This window comes from Corvus hawaiiensis, chromosome 1, assembly GCF_020740725.1.
Source record: "Corvus hawaiiensis isolate bCorHaw1 chromosome 1, bCorHaw1.pri.cur, whole genome shotgun sequence".
Taxonomy (NCBI): Eukaryota; Metazoa; Chordata; class Aves; order Passeriformes; family Corvidae; genus Corvus; species Corvus hawaiiensis.
Window position 1 is genome coordinate 18,844,961 of NC_063213.1, and position 24,807 is coordinate 18,869,767.

A 24,807-nucleotide genomic window follows, 5' to 3' on the forward strand; every position below is an offset into this window, starting at 1 on the left:
CAGGGAGGTCCCAGTTGACTGAAGATTAGCAACTGAGACACCTATCTACAAGACAGGCTGAAAGGAAGATCCAGGGAACTGCAGGACTATCATCCTGACCTCAGTGCTGGGGAGGTCATGAAGCAGATCACCTTGAGTGCCATCATGGGGCATATGCAGAACAACCAGGGAAATCAGACTGAGCCACATGAGCAGGTCCTGATTCATCAACCTGATCGATCTTCTTCTGTGACAAGGTGACCCACTTTGTGGATAAGAGAAAGGCTGTGTATGTGTCTACCCAGACTTTATAAAGCCTTTGACACCATTTCCCACAGCATCTCTTGCAGAAACTAGCTGCTCATGGCTTGGCCAGGTGTTCTGTTGGATGGGCAGAAAACTGTCAGGAAGCCAGGCCCAGAGGGTGTTGGTGAATGGAGTTACATCCAGCTGGTGCCTGGTCACCAGTGCTGTTCCCCAGGGCTTGGTGCTGGGACCAGTTCTGTTTAATATCTTCATCAGTGATCCAGATGGGGGGATCAAGGGCACCCTCAGTCAGTTTGCAGACACACTGAGCTGGGTGGGAGTGTTCATCTGCTGGAGGGCAGGAAGGCTCTGCACGGGGATCTGGACAGGCTGGATTGATGGGGAGAGGCCAGAGCTCTGAGGTTCAACAAGGCCAAGTGCCTGTGCCTGCCCTTGGGTCACAACAACCCCTGCAGTGCTACAGGCTGGGGACAGAGCGGATGGAAAGATGCAAGCTGGAAAAGGACCTGGGGGTGCTGGTCAACAGCAGCTGAACATGAGCCAGCGAGTGCCCAGGTGGCCGAGAGGCCAATGGCATCCTGGCCTGGATCAGCAACAGCGTGGCCAGCAGGACCAGGGCAGTGATCATTCCGTACTTGGCACTGGTGAGGCCCCACCTCAAATCCTGGGTCCAGTTTTGGGCCCCTCACTACAACAAGGACATCGAGGTCCTGGAGAAGGGCAAACAGAGCTGGTGAAAGGTCTGGGGCACAAGTCTGATGAGGAGCAGCTGAGGGAGATGGGGTTGTTTAGCCTGGAGGGAAAGGAGGCTCAGGGAATAGCTTATCTACAACTCCACATCTCTGGCTCTCTGAAAGAGGCATGTAGAGAAAGGTGAGTGTTGTTCTCTTCTCCCAGGTAACAAGTGATAGGACAAGAGGAAATTACCTCAAGTTGCACCAGAGGAGGTTTACATTGGATATTAGGAAAGATTTCTTCACTGAAAGGGTGGTCAGGCATTGGAACAGGCTGCCCAGGGAAGTGGCAAAATCATCATCCATGAAAGTGTTCAAAACACATGTGGATGTGGCACTTAGAGACATGGCTTAGTGGTGAACACAGTGGTGGCTAGGTTAACAGTTGGATTCAATAATTTTAAGAGTTTTTCTATGAAGGATTCTATGAATCCTTCAAATTCTTATGACTATTTTTAAATTAACCTAGGAGGAAAGAGTCAATTGCTAAGCAGAAATCCTTCTATTGCTTTACTTCTGAATTTGCTTTCAAATACATCTATTTTACAGCACGCCATGCTACTGGGTATTTCTGAGTATATCAAAATGCACTAACTCAACACCCTTTCCCCAAAGTACATGGACAGATTTACAAAGGCACGCAAAGCAGCTGATCAGAGGATTAGTTTCTCATCGATGGCTTTCCAGCTGGCAGACCATGATGCTCGTAGCAGTCCTGACTCCCATTTATCAGTAGCTGCAGAAGCCTGCAGCACAACTGACTGCGTCCAGGTACTCACGTCCCGAGTTCTATGGTACAGCTTCACCTGCCTTCACTAGTATTCCACACCATTTTGTCTCACCCTTGGGTGTTACCAGAAAAAAAGACACCTCTAGAAGTGACCTCTAATATAATATATTGTATCTAAGATGATCTTTCCCAATCCTACAGACTTCAAATATGCTAGGTAGTCTTACATACTTCTAATAATACCTTATTAATATAATAATAATACCCTAATATCTTAATATGGATTTAAAAACTAGTTTATGAGGGTAAAGATCTTGACATGAGTAGTTATTTTAGTTAATGCACAACAATTTAATGCTGGCAGGCACATACCTATTGCTGTCAAAAACATAAATATTCTGAGAAAAAAAGACCATCTAGAAAACAGCTCTGAACACAAAGTTTATTAAAAATCACGTCTAGAGTTTCAGTTATGCCAATGCTGTACATACATCATCCAACCTATACATAACTGAAGTTATATTCACTTCTTTTGATGAAAATTATTTTCTAAGCTCAAAACGTTCTTGTTATTTATTTTCCTTCTCCCCTAAAGGATTTGAAATTAGTATTTCATTTTCTCCACGGGAAAGAATCCTATATTTTCTAATTTCCTTTTATACTTTCCACATTCCTCTTACCCTAGTGTGTTTTCTTCGATAGGAAAAGAAATAAAAGTAAAAAAAATAACACATGTACATTGAAATGAAAGCACTGATAATAGGAAAAATTCTTTTTTCCCCCTAATAAACCTGGGAAAAATTGGGGTAATTTTAATGATTAATCTGTGTTAGATTCAGAAAAATATGGTACTGAACAACCAATGTAAACATAGCTCCATCTGTAAGAGATACCATATTCTAAAGACACTTCAATAAAAGTGTGCTAATTGAAATTAAGAACCACAGACAACTAGATTACACATAACAGAAAACCTAACTCAAATTTAGCTAATCAGAGACTATCTACAGAAAAACAAGTATCTCGGAGCCTACAAAGGAACAGTTTTTGCAGGACTAGACAACAAAAAGAAAAACCCACAGACAATTTGCAGAGTGGTGCAAACCAGTACACTGCTGCCAAGACATTTTTATCTGGAAATTTAGATCTTCGCATAAATTCTATCAATAGATGTGAATTTACAGGCAGTTAGCACAAGAACAGGATGTGCACCAGACTGACCACATCTACATCTGCTGGCAACAGCTTACCCCAGCCCTCAGAATGCAGTGACATCTTTCCATTCACTACTTCAAGCCATCTTCTATGAAGCAACATCACTACTGCCAACATACAAAGATTAACCAGGGAACATCAACATCTCAGCCCTTAAAGTCTCCAGAAAGTCCAATAAAACTCACAAGCATTTCCAGCAGCTGCTGAAAATTACTGAACCTCTACTCACACCAAACTTAGGCTATCTATTCATATCGAATGTTTTTACTCTGCTATTTTACTGATGATTTGTGTTTTTTCTTTAAAATCAGTTAGGTACTATGAAAATTCCCATTAGTGTTTATTTCTGTTTTAACATCCATGCTTTGTAATACTTGCAAAAGTCAAAAGTTCATTTTCCCCCTGCTCAATACAGTAAAAAGGATGAGCTGCTTTAGGAATACATGGCCCAGCCAAAGAAGAGGCTGCTATCCACAAAACCAAAGCCACACTTTCTTATTTATCAGTTTCTAAACTACAGTAGGATAGCAATATACTTTATCAATATTCTCAACCTATGGTATCTTAAGACATTATAAACTTATAAACTCATACCTACCTTCACTATTTTGATCTAAATGGCTCTATAAATGATAGCTTGCAACCATGCCAGGATCTGAAGCAGAAGTCAGCAAGGAGCTAACTACACAATTTTTCAATCAAATATCCAAAAAGAAGCAAATCAAAGTTGGCATGTTTCCAGCCTACGATTCACACCAGACTCCAGTGCTCATAAACCACAACGAAGAACCAAGAGGAATCAAAGTATCTTCTGCCACATCCACGAATCCCCAACTAGCTGACATCACTAATAGAGCAAACGAATGCATGCTGTCAGTGCTTCTCTTCCAAAGTGCTATGTTCTGCAACTTGACAACTTAAGAAATTAAGTCATCTTCATCTTCAAATAACCATTTCTTGATGCTGACAAATTTGCCAAGTCTCTGTCCCATCTCTATTGAGTCATCTGTCCCAGGAGAAGGAAAGAACTTTTTTTTAAAGCAGACGGTTGACAGGTAGAAGAAAAACAGACTGACTACCTGAAGCATTTTGGGGTTTATACCTGGATAAATTAAAGAGACTCAACCCAGTTCTTTTTATCAATGCATCAGATAAAAATATATGCAGATTCAGTTAGCTCTGTCAAAAACATCTACTATAGATAATAAATTTGTAGACTATGACAAGAAGATTAGAGGCACTCAACATGCAAATCAACATTCTTCCAAGACCATCCACTCAGTAAGTACTACAGGTGACATTTAGTCATACTTTCTTTCACTCAGTGTATGTAGGGTAACTAGAAGTGAGATAACGTAGAGTACAATGTAACATAGTGATAATGCAAAACGTGTATTAGGATCTGACTACTCCAGCTTCAGAAGTCCAAAACCATGTATCTCCCAATACATATTCAAGACTAGTAAGCCCTGTTAGATGTTGCAAGAATCCAAATTATAAACATATATAAAGTTTAAGATTCACACATTGATCTTTGATGGAAACCATTAGAAGGCTACAAGAAATGCCTGTCACATTTGGCTGCATTTCCAACTAAACATCCAAGTTTTTGTTATCAGCCTGAAAGTATGCTACTGACTCAATTCAATGCTCTTCTGCAACACACCACAGCTTTATCCTAAAAATTCCTACCTATAAAATGTTAGCATCAGTTCTAAGTAAGGCTTCTCACAAGTTGAGGAACTCCTTGCTTATTTTAGAGACTTCTGCCAGTGAATACAATGAAAGAAATAGTCATAAAACATTTCCACATAAGGATTATGCAATTCCTGTAAGGGAAAATGTTTTGTTCTAGTCTCGCTTTGGTTAGTAATTTTGCACAGAACCTTTAGAGTCTTTACTGAAGTACCTGTTACATCAAAACTTAAAAGAAAAGTAGTAGACCTTTTCTCTGCTGTAGGGAAGTGCTTCAGTTCAGGGACTCATATTTAGAAACCAAGTAACAAGTATGTATACAAGCAGGGAAAAACACAAAAAGGAAAAACAGCACACAAAAAGGAAAAATAAAAGCACGAAGGAAGCACAGTCAGAAATGGTGTTAATAATCCCACTTTGATACATGGGGGAAGTACACAGAAACTATACTGCACTTCTGCAGCACCTTCTGCACTTCCTGTACTCCAAACCTTGATGACCAGACACTGCAGTGCTAAGCAATTCTCTCATCTTTTGAGTTGCAGTACAATAATGTTATGGGTCTGTATTCACTACATACACCAACAAAATGTGCACAGGAAAAAATATTTTCTCATACTCATGAAATGCAAAGCAAACAACACTCACACATCTATGTAATGGAAACATGCATCTATGTAATGGAACACACACCACTCAATCAACAGAAGCAAAATAAAAATTTTCACCTTCACCACAATCAGAACAACACAAAGTCTCCACAATCATTCCACTCTTCTCTCTAATTTTCTTCATTCCAACTTTTGCCTGCTACCTCTTCCAATTACTTTCCTTATCTTGACGTCCTTATGCCCCATCTGTGGCACCAAGACACACCATGGTGAGTTGATCCTGGCTGGATACTAGGTGCCCACCAAAGCTCTCTGTCACTACCCTCCCCAGTTGAACAGGGGAGAGAAATTGAAGAAAAGGCTCTTAAGGTCAACATACAAGCCGGAGAAGGATAATGAGAAAATAAATACTGAATCTTAAAATACCTTCTCCCCGCCTCTCAGTTCTTCCGAGGCTCAACGTCACTCCTCATTTCCACAACCTCCTCCCACCCAACAGCACAAGGGAATAGGACAGCACAAGGGAATAGGGTCTGTGGTAAGTTAATCACATGCTGTTTTCTCTTCCTCCTCAGGGGTAGAAATCCTCATGCTCTTCCCCTGCTCCAGCATGGGATTCCTCCCAGAGGGGACAGTCCTCCAACAACTCCTCCAACCTAAGTCTTTCTCACGGGTTCCAGCTCTTCACAAACTGCTCCAGCATGCCCCCCCTTCCATGGGGAGCAGTCCCATAGGAAGACTGCTCCAGTATGGAATCCCCATAGGTCGCAAGTCCTGCCAGCAAACCTGCTCCAACATGGGCTTCTCTCTACACAGGTCCACAAGTCCTGCCAGGAGCCTGCTCTAGCATGGACTTCCCATGGGGTCACAGCCTTCTTCAGGCGCATCTACCTGCTCCAGCATGGGGTCCTCCACAGGCTGCAGGTGGATTTCTGCTCCCCGGTTAGCTTCCATGGACTGCAGGAGGACAGCCTGCCTTCCCAGAGTCTTCACCACCAGCTGCAGAGGAATCTCTGCTCCAGCACCTGGAGCACCACCTCTCCCTCCTTCTTCACTGACCTTGGTATCTGCATAGTTGTTTTCTCTCACACATTCTCTCTCCAGATGCAGTTTTTATTGAGCAGGGTTTTTTTATCTGTTCTTAAATATGTTATCTCAGGGGCACTGCTGCAGTTGCTGATTGGCTTGGCCTTGGCCAGCAGCAGGTCTGTCCTGGAGGTGGCTGGCACCGGTTCTGTCAGACACAGGGGATGTTTCTGGAAGCTTCTCAGAGAAATCACTCCTGTAGCCCCCTTATTAACAAAACCCTGTCACACAAACCCAATACAATATGTTCTACCTAAGTAATCTTTAGGCAGACATTTTATTCAAGATATCCAGCTACAAACTAATGCCTAATGCCTTCTAGACTGCACAGTCATTCATAAAAGCCAGATGAATAACAGAAGCACACAGATCAACTTTTCTGTAGTGCACTCAAAACTAAAGCAATTCTTCTAGTAATATTAGTTACAATATTCTTAAAGTAGCTGTACTAATATTCTTACATAAAGTGTCCTTTAAGGAAAAGTATGGATACACATTAAAGAAACATTCATTTCAACATTTCTTTAAGAACTATTTCAAGAGGTATCTTCAAAGAGACTGCGGAGTTTATTAGTCCTTATTGGTGGACAGTATTTCAAATTGAAGAAAAAAAACCCAGCAAGTTTTCCTCTTCTAAAATAAAGTTTAGTTTACTTGTATTGTGACCATATTTATCAACATTCATTCTAGTTTACAGATGTAGCTGTAATAAGTACAGAGCTCCCACTCCCCTGAAGGCAGCCTGTTGAGCCAGAGGTGTCAGAGCTCTGATCACAAGCCTGCCTGCAAATTGAAAGGCTGCATTCCTAGTTCCTCCTTCTTTGCCTCTTTCTGTTTAGGCAAAAGGCAAGTAATACTGCACTTATGCTTATTTTATACTACATAAATGCTGGGGGTGACGTGTAAAGATACGGATCAAACAATTCTTATGAGCAACTCTACAAAAAAAAAATTGTGAAGAAAAGATACTTAAAAAACAGAATTTGGCGAGTGCTCCAATTCTTGTTATATTAATGATTTAAAAAAAAATTAAAATTCAAGCGTTCAGACTTTGGATCATCTGTGCAACAGATGCAGGTGCAGCTCAGGTCTGGCAGAATAACCAGCAGGAACCTATCGCTATGAGCACACAACATACCTTAAATGGGTAAACAGTATAGCTGCATTTCTACTGCTCTGAACATCTAGGTACTGAGTACTGTACAATCTAAACTTATTCTGCAATGAGTGTTTTTGTCTTCACATGAAGTTCCAAGAAACACATGTGCAAACACAGAGACTCCAGTTATGCCACATTGAGCTGAGATCCAGATGGATGCTATCTCAAGTCTTATGTGGCTAGCTCCACAGGGAGTCACAGCCCCCACTGCACTAAGGACTAAAGGACTAAAATCCAGGTGGATTATTAGACAAGCTGTAGTGTCACACAAATGCGCTGACTCAGTTCTGGACCATGACTGCATTTAACTTCATAAGCCACCCCACTAAAGAAAATTAACACAGAAATGCCAAGTGAAAAAAACACCACTGTTATGACATTAGAGTAAGTTGTACCAAGTCCAAAGTGATTTTTCCAGATGCAAGGACAGGCTTACAATATTCATACTCCAGTGAAACAGATCAACAGCATAGTGATACACCTGCAATGCAAGCAATCCAACCTCACATTTAGCATCTGAGCTCCTCACATTTACCATGTGAGCTGCGCTTTGAGGTAGTAAAATTTCCTATAATTCTTAACACTGACAATCAGTATTGAGGTCTCCTGGTCTCTCTGAATAATCAAGTTGGATTCACAAGGAATAAGACCTACACAAAGCCTGACCAAGCTACCCGTACAAATGGTGAACTCCTCCCTGCTGCCTGGTATCTCTATCACACAGATTACTGCATCTCCTTCATGAGGAGTATGAAGAGTAATAGCTTGTAGTAAACCACAAACACGTTGTCTATTTTTACCCCACTATATACAATGTTTAAATTATTCTTAAGATCATCAAGGAAGATGTTTGACACATAACAGGATTATGGGGGGAAAAGTCTTGTTGAACAACAGTTGTGCTACAAATCCTAAGCTTAGTTCTCCAGTCTCTCTTTGGGTACCAGAACTATCAGTCCTTGGACAACATACACACACCATGCAATTTCTCAAGCCAGGACCCAAAGTCCCTCATGTAGTAGTCCATATGTATACAACCTCACACAGACCTCAAAATTAATTTTTTCTACATCAATATGTATTTGCCCTGCTTTTTGACTCAGAAGTTCAGGTACATCTGAAGACGCCAAAAGAGCCCACTACGCAGGATAGCAACAGCTGGTGCTGACACAGGCAAAGCTGGGAGCAGTCACCACCCATCCTGAAGAGACTTGCATTCCCAGCTCACCATAGGTCAGCTAAGATAAATGAGCTGATTTACAGAAAACTAAGATTTTTCAAGCAATAGCTAAAAACTTACACAGTGATTTTAAAACGTGCGTACATAAGCATGATTATAAAGTAAGTCAAATAATTACCAGTCACCTCAATATACCCATTATGCAAACAGTTCAGGTTTATGAAGTCAGTTTCTTTCACACACACAGGAAAATGTGACCCTGCTGGAACCAAAATTCAGTATAAAGCAGTGCTTTCCAACTAGTAACTGACCATTCAACAGCCAAGACAGTGGCTCTCAGCTCACCAACAAACACGCAGAAGTCAACCAGCCACCACTTTCGCTCCCACCCAGTATGTACCAGCCTAGAAGCAGCACACAAAAGAAAGGGAACACAGTATACACCAATGTATAACACTTGACAGTATATGGGAAGCCAACTGTCCTGGTCTGCTGTTAAGTGACCTTCTCTGGTGACCCATCAACTTGCATTATGTGCTTCTGAGTTAGTCCATTTTTTTTCATTGTTAAAGCAAGACTAACTTTAGTGTGGGCAATTAACTGCAGTTGCTTATCAGAATGAATTTATTTGCCCAGCAACTGAAGCTTAAAAAAAAAAAAAAACAACCAAGAAATACACACCCCAAAAACACACAACGCAGCATCAGCATGGAAAAATATGCCTTGAGTGCAATACTGAGGTCTTTTTAAAGATTAAAAGTAAGCAGAAGCATAGTCAATGTAACCTGGTTAATTTAATTCTGGTTTTGTTTATAGGCAAAAAGGCCAAAAGAAAAACTAAGCTTCAGTCTCATACAGTGATGACACTTCTGTAAGCAAGTATGTCAAAACTTCTGGGTCTGGTAAACTGCTTACTGTAAAGTTCCAGTTTCCATACTGAGGGCAGGGCTGGAGTTTAGTTTCTGAATGTCAAGAGCTGCTCCAAGACACCTAAGATACAGCCATTATGTTTCTCACTCACTAACATACAAGTAGTTGTTAAAAATTCAGCTGTTATATCTCACATGCAATTGGTTTCACCTGAGAACCACTCAAATCTACACTACATTACAAATGGGATTTTTTTTTTTCCAAAACAAAATCAATAATCAACCTGTTGACCTGAACAGGCACTGTGGAAACAAGAACAGAACACGCCAGGAAGAGAATTCAGTTAAGTTTATCACTATTCCTTCTTCACTTCAAACAGCAAAGTAAAGTAGTCTATCAAAGCTATTCTCTTGGTAAATTCAAGAAATTATCATAATGCAGTCAGACATTTTTTATTATAGAACTCTGGACAGTTCTCTTTCATTCCTTGTGTCACGAGAAGCCAGGATTAACTATGTTCTAAACCACGATGAGGATTCCCTATCATACTCTTGGAAAATCCTTTTATAGCCACCAGCCATCTTTCCCTCTCCTCCGTACTTTTAACTTTGCTCTCAACCTGCACACATCAAACTCAGCAACATTAAAAAATGTTACTCTTAAAACTTTACACATCTGATGGTCTCCCCAAGAAAAGAAACAGCTTTTCTTTAGAAAGGGTTTTGATTTTCTATTGACGAATACTTGAAGAGCATACAATAATCAATCCCTTCTTGCTCCCACCAACAGGTCTGCTTTGGAAGAACTAAGTCTCAATTACCCTGGGCATTATGAAAACATTAGTGGCAAAAAGTGGGAAAAAGTACAGGCATGAGATTCCTTAGACCTGTGCCAAAAATTCATTCAACAGTTAGTTTAGCTACCATTTCTACACCACTTTCTATCAGAAAAGGAAACAGGTACAGCAAACAGGTTATGTAAACACACTGATAGCCACTGACAGTAACTGAAAATTTGGTCTCTGACTCCTCATTTGTTTTCAGATATGAAGGTTAGAAACAGTTTACACACTGCTCTAAGATGCTGCACCACCTTCTCTTCCAATGAAATTTTTTTTCGGAGGCAAAGGAACAGCTTAGTCTTTCTAAATACTCTCACTTCTCTCAGTTCCTCTTCTGCTGGAAGACAGAAGTGCCAAGTAGGGAGAAATGTGATTGTCTTTTTCTAAAAATACCTGACATCACCCAGTCTCATTCTAACAACATATGAGTATGACCAAAACAAAACCTCATGTAAACATGGTAAAAAAAAGAAAAGCATTATCTGAATCCCAACTATCTACCACAAAATAAATTTAAAAAAACAGAAAGAAAATACTTCTTCAATTCTAAGTATCACATTCCAAGTAAGCACTCGTTTTCGAAATTAACAACACTACTTATTGGGAGTGTTCCTAGACTGAAGCTTTTAAGGGGCAACCTAAAGCTGCTGTAAAAGAAAATTGGACACAGATTTTATTTACTTCCTGTACCTAACTATATAAGTGTTAAACTGACAAAATTAACCAAAACCTACACCATGGACAAAAAAATGGGAAAAAAGAAAAAAACACAAAAACAAAACACCAAAACACCAAAACAAACAAACAAAAACCAACCAAACAAAAAAAAAAAAAAAAAAATAACCCACCCCCACCAAACTAAAACAAAACCCCACCACCTAAAAAATAAAAATCCCGTACCCTGAAACTGTCAGAATACTTCAGAGACAATTACATACTTCCACTTTAAAAAAATAATAAGACAAATCATCTTTCTGAACAGCATTTAGATTAATTACAACAGAAAGCAAAGCTCTTTTCTACTGTTACTGCAACACTTGGGTAAGTATTATCCACACAAGGATTATAACTAGCGTTACTTAATAAACAAAACACATACCACTCTGGCTGCTCTTTCCTGAGATTCACACTTTCTGCAAAACCATGGTCCAGTGGGTACTTGAACAATTCCATAGCAAGCTGTTTTGAACAAGACAAAATATTTCAGCAAACATAAATAGCACTGCAATACTAATAATATGTTACTTAAAAAGCTTACTATTAGTTGATCTCACATAATTTTAATTACCAAGAAAGTCAAATTGACATCCATACATTGCACACGAAATCTTATCACAAAAGTACAATTAAGTACAACAAGCTTGCATTTTAAAAATTATGCAGAACTTGTTAAATGAAAAAACCCCACATTAGCTTGAAAAGTAACATAACCATTCAAAGCAGCAATGTTTCATATGTGACCTGTTTTGCTATTTATTTACCTGCAAAACAGGTGAGACACTTCACTATAAATGACGGATGCTCGTTATAATGAGGTCTTTCTTAAGAGAAAACTAAAAGTAAATAACAAATCTGAGTTCTTCATAAGACATGTATTCATACACTTACTATCTAGTTCTCTTACTTTTATATGTAAAATAACTGGTCTTAAGCAGAAAACCCATAGTGAACTGAACAAAATTTGCTTTTTTACCCCAGAAAATTCACAGAGCTGTAAATACAAACTGAACTGAGCATCAGGGCTTAGATTAGTTGCAACCTGAGCCAGGCTACAATATAAACCCTTAGGAAAGAGATTTTCTGACATGCAGATTTATCTGCAAGACAGTCATCTATATTCTTATAGTATATAAAAGCAACCCCACGAGTTTGGTACAAAATTCCACAGAAAATAAAAGAGTTTAGCAATTTGGCAATACTGCTCATGTTTGAAATGCACACACCAAGCAACCTGAAGAACTATTGAGGGAATGAAAATACAAGAACACAAGTGCTATGAGTATATTCTAATATTTGTATGGACGTAGGAAGTAACAAAGAACCAAAAAGCCAAACATTTTGCTTAAAGATAATCCCAAAGTATTAAAGATATGATGTCAGACTCAATTCTCAACAATCATATGTTACTTAAATACAAAAATCAGGTTTAAGTGTGTAAGTAGAAAAAAAAATATGATTAATTTAAAGCTATGAAGAAAGCTGAGATTAAATTTGTAAGTTGTAGTTATACTATACAAATATATTGATTTTGTGATAGCTTGGAGATGAAAAATAGTAATGCAATAGTAGTAGAAAAACATCTGGTTAATGCAGCTTTATTTCCATGAAGGAAAGTCAATGAAATAATTTCCTATTATATACATACACATAGACACATTAAGATCTGTTGTCAGATTTTCAAATACTTTATTCAAGTACCTGCAGGCCAAACTATTCTGATAAGCCCTTTCTACTGTACAATACAATTCTTTAACATGAGAAAAAAAACATCTTGTTTTTGTTGCATCTATATTAGCCACAGACTGGGGGGACTCTGAATTTCTCTTTAGCTATTAAGAGGGAAGATTTTAAATGTGCAGTCATACATTTAGGTTAGCAAGTGACAATGCAGAGTAAGAAACAAGTATAAAACGCAATTCAGAGACAGGGCTGGCAAGGAGATCCAAAGGCAACACGAGGTGGGCAAAGACCAAAGTTGAAGTACTTCTGTATCTGCCAGGGTAACTGAGTACACCTAGAGCCTGGAAGAGTCCATCACAGGTTTGTGCTCTGATATATCGTGATAGTGTTTACAGAGCTTCAGAGCTTCCTTTCATTTATACTTCCACTATTATGCAAAAGCTTCTTTAAACACATGAAGAGATCTTGTCCTTCACAACTTGCCAATGGCTTAACAATTGAAATGAAGTTACCTCTGAACTAAAATTAATTATAATAACAAAACCAAAGCAGTTAATAAAGCTTTATGGGTAATACTAATGTTTGCAAATACAGACCATCAGCTTTGACCATGAGGACTACTACATTTACTACAGAAAGGCCACAAAAAGAGTGGACATGCCTCCTCTACCACTTCTGTTCACATGACGTATCAAATCCAAAATGCAAAACATCAATGGTACAGTAAATCAAAACATGCAGTTCTTCTCTGCTTAAGATCTCTACAACAGCTTCTTGATTTAGACCAAGCAGTACTTTGCATACTTCCTGACAGATTCCAATTCAGGTTCGGATATGACTTAAAAAAAAAAAGTTCATTTTCTTGTACCTACTGAAGTGCGTCTCTCTCTATACTAAGAACTTTCTATAACTGACTTTTGTTCCTGCTATTTCAGCTCCAACTGCTGCTATCATCCAATTCTTTCACTGAAAATATCAGCAAGGCTCTAGATACAAAGGAAGATGTCCAAGATAATGCAAAATGAATAGCTGTTTCAGGTATGACTTCTAGAAGTGTTCATGTTTTACTGTTCTTCATGATCCTAAGACCACAAGAGCAGTCAGCCTACTGGTTAACATTACTCAGCTCTTAAGACAACAGATAACCAATTTAAAACCAGATTAATTTCAGAGATCCTGTCAGCTCCCCTCTGTGTTCAATCCAATGTTAAAAGAAATAACTAAATTCTTCTGCGTATCTCCTTAAATTACTATTATTCCTTATTACTTGTCAACTTACAAGGGAGTATATACTTGGAACAACCAGTTACTATATTATATCATCTTCTGCACAATTTAAGACCAAGCATGAGACACACACAAGTAGCATTTTCACATGCAGTAGGCATTAAGAATAATGAACTGGATTTAGGATTTTCTGTCTCCTCCAATTTGTCCACCACCTGTAAGCAGACAAAAAGCCAGTCACAGAGTTCATATGACTGCTTCGGAATCGGTACAGAAAAACTACCACCTTATTCCTTATTTCTGCTACCATAAAGCAAAAGTTATGACTTCCTTTCTTACAATGTAAGCAGCAGAATCATCTCTTCCTCTGCCTCACACGAAGGGTCAACCCACTGACAGAAACAAAACAATCACACAGAGGGAACATGCCAGCTCCTGAACTGAGCTGGAAACCAACCAACCAGCCTCAACTAAGCCAAACAAATCCAGCATCAGCCATTCCAAACAGCACCCTCCCCCTGCAGAACCACAACAGGAAGTCTCTTCATCTACCAGGAAACATCAGCCAAATGACATTCAAGGAAAGGCAAGCAGAGATAGAAATCACATGACAGCTAAGTCTTTCCTACGTCCCTCTGTCTTCCAAGCCTAAACCCTTCTTGTCTCCTGGCAGCCCCTCAAATAACTTTCAAACTTGGGAAAGGAAGGGACAACAGGGATCAAGTACAGGAAGGAAGAAATACAGCAATAACTACCAGAACAGAGTATAGTAACAAGTTCTGCAAAGACCGAAAGCAATTTTAGATAGTCTTTGGTACGTTGCACCTGAGGTCGTTAACAGGGTGCAAAAGCAGACTGGGAAGCACAGACACAGAAAACATACAGGAGAAGAGGAAAGGGGAAACAATTGGAAAGGTGAGTTCTTCCTTTCTCACAGCCATGACGTAGGAGAACATAATATAGTAAGTCTCATGTGAGGAAAAAGACAGACAGACTGGTAGGGCAGAAGATGACAGAGCAAGTCAAACCAGAAAGCACGTGGCCTTAGAAACAGGGAAACAGGCTTCATGGGTAAAAACAAGGAGCTGGGAGGGGGAGGGAAAGAAGGCGAGAAAAACGGGGGGGGGGGGGGGGGGGGGGGGGGAAGGAAGCAGGCCCTAGGGAAGAAGACAGGGAGCACCAAGAAGGAAGTGGCGAGACTGGAGGCCGGAGCGGGTGCGCTGCCCTCGCCTGCCCGCTCACCTTGATGCACTGCGACATTGCAGCCGTGCCCGTCGCAGTAGACGAGCGGGTTCTCGGCCCAGCCCCGCTCGTCGGAGCACACGCAGCAGCCGCCGATCATCTCCTTCATGCTACTGGAGAACTCGCCCTCCAGTGACACCGGCAGCAGCAGCGGCTCGCTGGAGACCATCTAAGGGTTAAAAACACCGTCGTCAACACCGCGCACGCCACACGCGCCTCGCCCTCCGCCTGCCCCCTCCCCCGGCGGGGTCTCCCCTCAGTCACACAGCCGCAGACGCCGCCACCGCCGCCGCGGCAGCGCTTCGGGGCCCATGACCGCCGGCTGAGCGCCTCGTCTCGCCCCCGCCCGACCAACCGGCCAGGCTGTGTCGGTCGGGCCGCGGCGGCGGCTCCTGAGGCGGACGCGGCTCCGCGGGCGGGCACGGCGGCGGCGCCGGCGCGCAGGCGCACTGCGCGCGCGCCCGCGGGGCGGGCAGGCCTCGGCCCGGGGCCTCCTCGCGAGGGTTCGCGCGCCGCCCGCGGAACGTGAGCGCCGCCGCGGCGGCCCGAGCGCGCGCCCCCTCCTCCCCCCCACCGCCGCCCCCTCCGAGAGAGCGTGCGCGGGAGCGCGCGCGGCGCCCCTCCGGCGGCGCGTGCCCGCCCCTCGCCGCGCCCGCGCGCACCTGGCGGCCCCCGCGCGCGCACCCACCTCGGCGCGCGGCCACGGCCCGTCCCCCGCGCGGGACATGGCGGGGCCCCCCCGCGCGCCGGGGCCGCGGGACAGCCCGCGCGGCGCCGCGTCCCGCCCGGCCCTCCCCGCCCCCGCGAGCGCCGCACGCGCTGCGCGCTGCCCCCCGCCCGCCCCTCAGCCGCGGGGGCGGGGAGGCGGCGGACATGCGCCCCGCTCCCACCCGCGCTGCCACTCCGCGCGGGCCCCCTTCAGGAAGGCCGGAGGACGCGCCCCATGCCCGCCCCCTCCCCACCCCCCCCCCCCCCCCAATCATTTTTACTATCTTGTTTATTTTCCCCCTGATGTGACTGCAGGACTAATGCATTCCCGCTCCCAACTTTTATTATCCTGTTTATATCCCCTCGGTGTGCCTGCAGGACTAATGCGTTCTCGCTATTACGCCACTTGCCTGCCCTCACCGCAACTTTTACTATTTTGTTTATTTTTCCTACGATGGGGCTGCAAAGCTAATGCATTATTAATCCCGCTCTTTCCTCTTCCCTCAAAACTCATGGCTGCATGGTGGATGCAGCGCTGCCTGGCTATTCCTGCCACGGCAGCGAAAGTGATGCTGAACGGGAGATCTGGCAAATAGAGAAACCAGGGAGGCCGCAGACACACAAAAACAAACATCTTCAATACAACTGTTCTCTACTTTTACTCAGAGGTGGACATGTCTTTCTAGAAGTTGAGCACTTGGGGTTTCTTTTTTAGTAAAACAATTCTGTAATTCTGTTGTCTCTTTTAATTAAAAGGGGGGGGGGGGCAAAAGAAAAAAAAAACTGAGGGGAGCGAGCTGAGGTGGTCAGCAGAGAGGAAAATCTCAGCCTATTCAATTCTCCATTGTAAGCAGGTACGCCTGTAGCAGAAGGAACTAATTGTGATGATTGTTAGGAGCATATAGAAATTAAAAGCAGCCTTGCAAAATTCTGGTCACTCACTTGCCCCAGGCCTAGCATTTATTTATTTGTTTGTTTATTTATTTTATTTTGTGTTGGGCAAGGAAGATATCACTGATTGATCTTCATTATCATGCTAAAAGGCAGAGAAGCAGGATTTGTGTGTGGGCTGTATTTTTTGCAATGATTTTGCAAGGGCAGGTTAGCTGGTATCTGGACAAATCACTACTGAATTATGTACATTCCTGGACACAGCACTATCCTAGACCTACACGTATGCAGATTATATTTTATACATTGTTATAGTCCTGTACGCAAGTACAGATGTTTTATTAGGTAACAAACTGCTACATGGAAGGGAGAGGTGGGATGGGCACAACTCTACCCCCTGCAGACACCCGAGCCTGCAGTTTGTATGCAGGATATCTTAGGTCAAGCTCTTTTCTCTCCTTGAAAGTTTTAAGTGAAATTATTTCGGTAGAGGAAGAATGGTAGGCAGGCAAAAAGGAATGGAGGTAGCTTCCTACATGCAAGGCCCAACCAAACATGAGATTATTGCAGCCATTTGGGGCACATTCTAAGCATTTCTCTGTAAATATATGCTCCAAATAGCCATAAGAGTTTAGAAATTTTTAAGATATGTGAAAAAAATGGAGGGGGAGAGAACTGGAATGTAGTATGTTTCAGTCGTGTAAAATCAAAGACTGCTCTCAAAAAAAACCCCACCCTGCACCAAATGTCCTATCAACAGTGAAGAACACAAATTTGAACATACAACTATTTGTTTTAAACATACTTAAAACACTATTTTTATTACTTTAAAAGCTCATAAAAATAGCCTGAAAATTGCAGGTGCAAGCAATTACTTTGTAAGAAAATAAAGCAATTAATATATCTTGGTGTTTAAAAAAAATGCAAATTATTTGAAGCGGATAGATAGTGTCACAGCCCTTCTTCATTCTTGTCAAGAAAATTACATCTAATTTAAAAAGCATTCTCAATGATTCTGCTAACCCTAACAAAAAAAAAAAAAAGAAAAAGACAAAAAAAAGAAAAAAAAAAAAAGAAAAAAAAAGTCACTGTACAGCAGCAAATCTATCCTTTATTTCCCTGACAGGTAAATTAAAATAAATATCCTTTTAAAATGAAAATATATTAAATATATTTTGTTGGATGAATTTGTACATTTAGTAAAGCTTGTAACAAACAATTGTAAATTTTTCTCAGCACTTTTTTTTTTAATTCATTGAGGTCTTCCTGCAATTTCTTCTTTGAAAAGCAACTAGTACAATCAATTCCCAAGCCGTTTTTTTTTAATGTTAGCTATTTTAAAGCTCAATCTTTAGTTTCATAAAGAAGCATCACCAAAGAAAAAACTAATTACTTTGCAACAACTTGATTAAAGCTGCACCATAGCAACAAGAGTATATTCGTGAAAAACCTACTTGTGGCTGTTGTCGAGGCCACATCACCTACTGTATAGTTTTCAAATAAAAATATTCTAATCTCACACCATGTAACACACCAGCTCAGTATTGAACAGCCTGAAATTTTGCTTTGGTTAAAATCCAGTCAAGCCTAATACATTCAATTATTTAATGAAACATTTGTTGTCTTCTTATAGATTTCTATTTAATTCTTTCTATAGAAAGAATGTACATGGACTGGAAGAAACTCCATGACTACCACTTTATGGTACTGTATAATATTTGACAGAAAAATTTAGATAACCTCTTGATAGTTCTGTAAAACAATCATTTAGAGAAAACCTTTGAAATGCAAAATAGGAAAAGAAATGCATTACCACTAAATAAATACTGCAAACACTAAGCCTATAACAGCTATGGAATCAGAACATAAAATCTTGTAGCATATATGTTCTTATGATTGTACTATTTAACAAGCATTGACATGACACAGAAGGCAAATTTTCTTTTTTTAAGAAAGGAAGGCTGTCCTTTTTATAGTGATATATAAGAGATTAAAATAATTAGAAAGGAATATGATTCAGAGAGTAAGAATGAATAATTTTATTGTTAATCTAAATGCAAGGAGAAAATCCAATTTGCTTAAAGGAACCTACAAAATCTAGGAGCTAAACAAGTTAGACTAGAACTTAGAAGAAGATCCTGTGTTTCAATTTTTCTTAGATACTTTCACAAATGGAGTGAATGTGTAAGTTAAAGAAAATTACACTCTCCAATTGCAAATTGTTTTTAAAAGTTTAAGGCATTCCTCAAAAAAACATAAGCATATATGAGTGAATAGCACTTCAGTTTCATAAACAAAAATAAAGATGGAGCCACAAATTTTTACTACAAAAATAATCAGTTGCAACAGTAAAACTAAGATTTTTGAACTCTTGGTTTAAATGTCATCTTTTTTCCTTAAAATGTGAAAAATCATATTGTAATTTTAGCGAATAAAACAAAGCATTGAACAAGAAAAAGTCTTTAATTTACAAAGCCACATGACCAGTTGTATATAATCATCAGAAGAATCTTCCAAAAATAACAGAAAAAGCATAGACTTCATATGAAAAGCATACTATATTAGAAAACATAAACTGATACTGGGACCTGGAGCTGTAGAGCAGGAAAACTCACTTCCTTCCAGAAAGCAAACTTCTCACAGTATTTTTTACTCCATTTTCAGATTGGGTCTTTGTTGAGAAAGCTGTGATCTTTACCTATGTGCAAAAGGATACATGCTGCAGCTAAACAGATGCAACTGAAAACAGAAAAATTGCAGTAGCTTAGTGATATTCAATAGGTAGAATGATCTATCTCTCCATTATCCATTTAAAATACATTGATGCTTGTCTGCCTTTTGTTTAGGTGGTTTTAAATCATTAACAGCATTCACTGAAATACCTTCTAACCGTGGGTATTGGGTTCATTTCTGGGAAGACAGCAGTGAAATGGTCACTTTACACAAAATAAAATGCGACTCTTACATGTTGACCCTTGCACGCAGTGCATTTTAAATAGCAGTCTGCCTTAGATCCAACAAATTCTTTCTATCCATGTTCTGTTATGAAGGATATAACATGTCTACAGAACCCACATTAATAAAGTGAATGTATCTTTACATGCTTACTCTTAAATTATATCGAGAAAGAGTAAAGTTTTCTTTTTGCTCTTCCTCTTCTTTAATATACTGCTAAAATCTGTATTTAACACCTATCCAAATGCAATGTACTGAATAATTTAGACAATTTCAACATTTTACATGTAGTCACTTGGTGATCAGGAATTTGCATTGCTCTGTATATTTACATGTCATGCAAGTACAGGTAGCAGCATTGGAGGTCATGTCAGTGCATCTCCTGGACACCATGCCTCTTCATATGTTGTGCTATTTTCTTTTATGTGAACAGATTTACAAATTTTGTAGTTCTTTAGACTGCAAAAGAGGGGGAAATAATTCCGCCAACTATTGCATTCATTTTCTTGCTTTTAATTGTATTATCACTTTTGGAGACTTTGGTAAATTCCACTTAGCTAGCAGCAATGGATAAAATTGGTGGTTTTCAAGTACTTCTTCTGTTGCTAGTGCTGGCATTTAAATGTTAATTTCAGACTGAGGTTTACAGTAAACATGAAACAAGGGATTTTCTTTGAATGAACAATCTCAAACCAAAATTCTAAATAAAGGAAACCTAGCACAGGATGTTTTTAAGTGCAGTGATTATTTCCTTTTAAAGATTTAACATTCTGTAAGTGATAGAAGTTAAAGAAGTTAAATGTGACAGTTAATTTATAATACTCTACATTAAAAAAGCATTTAAATGCTAACCACATTTTTATATGAGTCAAGTCAAAGTAATGATAATTACAGTATGATACAAAAGAACCTGAAATAAACTTCTAGCAAACCATATTGAATATTAATACCGTATTAAGCCCTGAAAAGCTGGGTTAGTAAACTCTGGAATGTAGATTATATGCAACTTAAATGTAGCACAGGGCTTTTCTTCTAAGAAGAATGCTTCATTTCAAAGTTTGGATTTTTATGAGGTATGTATTAATTCAGTGGATTTATATTAAATACATGTACATAGCATCACTCCAAGACCAAGTCTCAGGTTACTTCTATGGGTATGTTTCTAGGTAGGATTTGCTAAATTAACATTCCATATAAATTAATAGCCTTCTTTTCATGTTTATTGTGTTACGATCAGCATTGTGATACTGTGTTGTGTCATAGGTCACATTTATTTTATTTCAATTCAGGAATGGTATCTATACTACATATTAAATACAAGAAACAACATGCTGAATTTCCCATCAAATCTCTTAAGTGCAGAGCTATTTTAGATGGGTTTGTATAAACAAAACACATATATCTAATATAAGCGTGGGAAAGGAAAAGCTGGTTTGTTATATGCTAAAGCAAATTGGAGTAAATCAACCGCATCCGTGGGCTGGATAAGCAATACTACTCTGCTTTTCCCACTACCATTTGGACAAGACAATGTTACTTTTTTATTTAAAGTGTTTTCTTCTCAACAAGGGGCCACCACTTCCCAATCTCAAAAACACGCCCCAGAATATGTTAATTAATTGTATTGTGTCTGTGAAAGAAAGAGGTTGCCAAATGCAATAAAAAAAAAGGTCTTTCGATCAGTGAGCTGCATTCCCACTGCTAGTTACCATCTCATTTCAATTCCATATAGATATACATAGATACATTTCCTCCAGGTACAACTTTGACCATTAAAAGCTGTCTAAGAGCGAAAGTCTAACTTGACCACGTAGAGTGTATATGGGAAGCTTAACATTCCTGGTGAATTAAGCACACAAGCCTCGGATCATTTTTTGTCAATCTTACTATGGTACTTGAGAGTCGGGAATGTGGGTAATTTTTATAACATGGTACTTCCCAATTAAAAGTAACAACAATGCTCTTCTGTGAAAAAAAAATTAATATATAAAATATGTCAACACATTCCACACAAATACAAAATAAAGAGTCATGAAGAATGGCAACAAAAGGTCTCTTCCGATTTTTTTAAATCTTCCATTTCAATGAGATAGTTTTCAAATAGAGATATACTGTTTTAGTAAATACAAGAGTATTAAATGTCGTTTTGAATGACACCTTCTAAATTTGTAGTAACCCTCTGAAAATTCCCAAGCAGCAATCAAGAGCAAATGCATCTCCGGAATACTCGAGTAGGACAAGTAAAAAAAGCAAAAATCATTCTTCCCTCATTTTCACAGCTAATGCCTTTAAATATTACCAGGGTGGTGTTTTCTATATGTTACTTGCATCTTCAGCTTTTGAATAATATGGATGCTTTTTACCATCCAAACTGAGTTTTTATTTGGAGGAGTCCAACAAAAGCCTGCAAGTTTTGCAAGAGTGAAAGAAAAGTCTCAAACGGTATTATCTTAAACAATGACTGCAAGCATGCAACTTCCCAAGTGTCCATGGGGGAAGAAAAGTCACTTCAGAATTATTTTCAGCTAGGTGATATCCATAAATATCAACCTTTAATTTCTTTTATTTACTGATCACAATCTATGCAAAATGTTAATTTCTTGGCATATATTTAATTCTTTTTAAAAGTCTACACATCACTTCTAATATTTTAAAATAAATTCACAAGCACTCGGAGATAACTTGCTAAAAATAATCACAATTCTCCTAGAAAGGATTTTCTTAAAATAACCAGTTCTCTAGAAACTCTTTCCTTATCACAAATACGAGTCCCTAGCCGTTTTAATTTTATCTTCCAGAAATAATGTGCAAATGCATATTTTTTCCCTTAGATGATTAAGGGCACTTGTTGGAAATTTTCTTGAACATCAAGTTAGTTAATTCTACCCCTATGTAAATACATGAGAAACTTCCGTCTGAAATGGTGTACTGAAAAAAATTTAATTTCTAATTATTTTCAGGGGGAAAAATGCAACAAACACTTTTCCTATAAAACAAATCTTTTAAAATCTCAAACCAACATAAAACAATCACTTGGGGGGTAAAAAAATCCATCATGGTGCTTATATGAAAAACCGGATAAGATTAATCTTCGGTTTTATAGACAGACTTAGGAATAGTTCCTTCCAAAATTCTCTTTGGCTACATTTATTAATCAAAATCCAGTGGGTCGGAGCAGTTTTTCCCAATTTCTTTAACAAGTCCTGCTCTAAAATCCACCCAGAAACAGATGTTACTTTATGTACAATTCCGCTGCGGTAGTTGGGGGGTTTTTTACCTTCCAAGTAACACGTGAGCTACAGCCTCACGGAGCTCCCTCAGTGGATGGCACTTCTAAAGGCTCCTCTCTACTCATGAACCCGATTTCCCGGCGGGTCCCCCGCGCCGCTGCCTGCGAGCACACAGCGTGCGGGGCTCGGGGCTCTCCCTCCTCCCCGCCGGCGGAAAGCGGCGCGAAAAGAGGCGGCCGGGGAACAATGGGGAGCGCCGGGAGCAGGGGGAGCCCCGGCCGTGCTTCCTCCAGCCCCGCCGCCGCTTCCTGCGGGCTCGCGCGCCGCTCCGTTCCCTAGGGCAGCCTGCCCGGAGCCCGCCCCGCTGACGGGAGACCCCCGCTCACCCTTGGAATCCCCCGTGCCCGCGCCGCGCTGCCGAGGGCACCCACGAGTTTACTCTCGCAGCCACTCGCTCGCCCCCGAGCTCTCCCGCCCCCGCATGGCGAGCGGGGCTGCCCGGCTGGCGCGGCGCCAGCCCCGCTCCTGAGCCTATCCCGGGGTCGGGCGGGCGGCCTATGGGAGCCCTGATCCCGCTGCCCCGGGCTCCTGCCCCGCATGCCGCGAGCACTGCCCGCAGGAGAGCAGCAGCACTACAGAGGCGCCGCGGCCCCGCTGCACTGCGCGCTCCCTCCCTTCAGGGGACGGTGCTGCGCACAAAGGGCGGCTCAGCATTGTTCTCCTCCCTGACCCCCAAATCCCCTCTTCCCCGCCGGGAGAGGCGAACGGGAAGGGCCGGGACGAAGGGCGAAGACGGGGAGAGGCCAACTGCCCGCAGCGCCGGCCGTTTCCCACCGTATCCCGCCTGCCATCTTCGCCTTTCCCCACACTCGCCTTCGTGCTGTGCCTGCCGTCGAAGTCCGCCTGTCCCCTATCCCTCGTTCCCGACTCGCAATGTAATGGGTCTTCCACATATCACCTCGCCTAAAAATCCCACTGAGGGTGCAAAGGAACCTCTGCCCACATTCCAGCCACCCAAGCATCCTTCTCGAGATTGTACACGGGATCACTCGCTTCACATACCCACAGGGAGAACTGTACCAATGCAAGGTATTTGAGGATTTTGTCCTCAAATTCACAAAAGCATTCTTCTTTTTAACCTTGATGGGCCTGGTTAGGTGACCAGGAGATATTTGCGCTACAGTCCTTTGCCACCTGCAGCCCAGTGCATTCCTGTCCCCACGCTCAGAACACCATGGAGCAGACACCAAGACACCGGGATCCAGCAGAAAACTCAAAGCATGTGAGGAAGAGAGTGGGAGCTACAACATGACATTTAGGAAAAACCACGGCTCGATTTAAATAATTGCATAATATTAGGATTTAACTTATAAATGTTTACATTTGTGTGATTTGATTAATGTCACGTTTGATTTCCTTAAAGCCACTGACAAGGTACTTTAAAACACGAGATTAACGTCTACCAGCGATGAAATTCAACAGGCAAATCCTCTTCCCAGCGCCCCGGCTCCCCCAACACGCGGGCAGGCAGGGACCTCAGACCCCCCTTTCTGCCCCACCGCCCCCTGCAGCCCTCGGCCAAGGGGGCTCCCCCCACATCCCGTGGTCACTGATCCCCCTCCCCCGCAGGTGACAGGATTCTGGCCGATCCCTCCCCCGGCACCCGCCGCCCTGCGCGGGGCTCCGCCGGCGCTCTCGTTCAAACGCGGCCGAGCCCGCCTCTGCCCCGCCCCCGCCCGGCCGTTACCGCCGCCGCCACAGGGACACCCCGATCCCGCCCCGGCGCT

The 24,807-nt window shown here is 41.4% G+C and overlaps 1 protein-coding gene and 1 long non-coding RNA gene across 7 annotated transcripts in view; both read right to left on the bottom strand.

The window, feature by feature from the left end:
* The window catches only part of MLLT10 (MLLT10 histone lysine methyltransferase DOT1L cofactor), a 129,027-nt gene extending 113,085 nt beyond the window's left edge, over positions 1-15,942 (bottom strand). For 3 of the 6 annotated variants that reach the window (XM_048295352.1, XM_048295336.1, XM_048295329.1), the window contains exons 1-3: positions 15,925-15,941; positions 15,237-15,405; positions 11,467-11,546 (exon numbers count right to left, since the gene is read on the bottom strand). In XM_048295352.1, the coding sequence (XP_048151309.1) occupies positions 11,467-11,546; positions 15,237-15,405 (249 nt within the window). In that variant the 5' untranslated portion in view covers positions 15,925-15,941. Of the gene's footprint in view, positions 1-11,466; positions 11,547-15,236; positions 15,406-15,491; positions 15,511-15,924 lie in introns of those variants that run through there. The other 3 variants (XM_048295344.1, XM_048295361.1, XM_048295369.1) reach the window with 3 other exon arrangements.
* Positions 15,943-18,850: 2,908 nt separating this feature from the next.
* LOC125321935 lies at positions 18,851-24,554 on the bottom strand. The gene is made up of 2 exons (XR_007201773.1): positions 23,068-24,554; positions 18,851-19,574 (listed from the first exon to the last, which is right to left on the bottom strand). It is a non-coding gene; the product is annotated as an uncharacterized LOC125321935 (long non-coding RNA).
* Between the last annotated feature and the right edge of the window lie 253 nt (positions 24,555-24,807).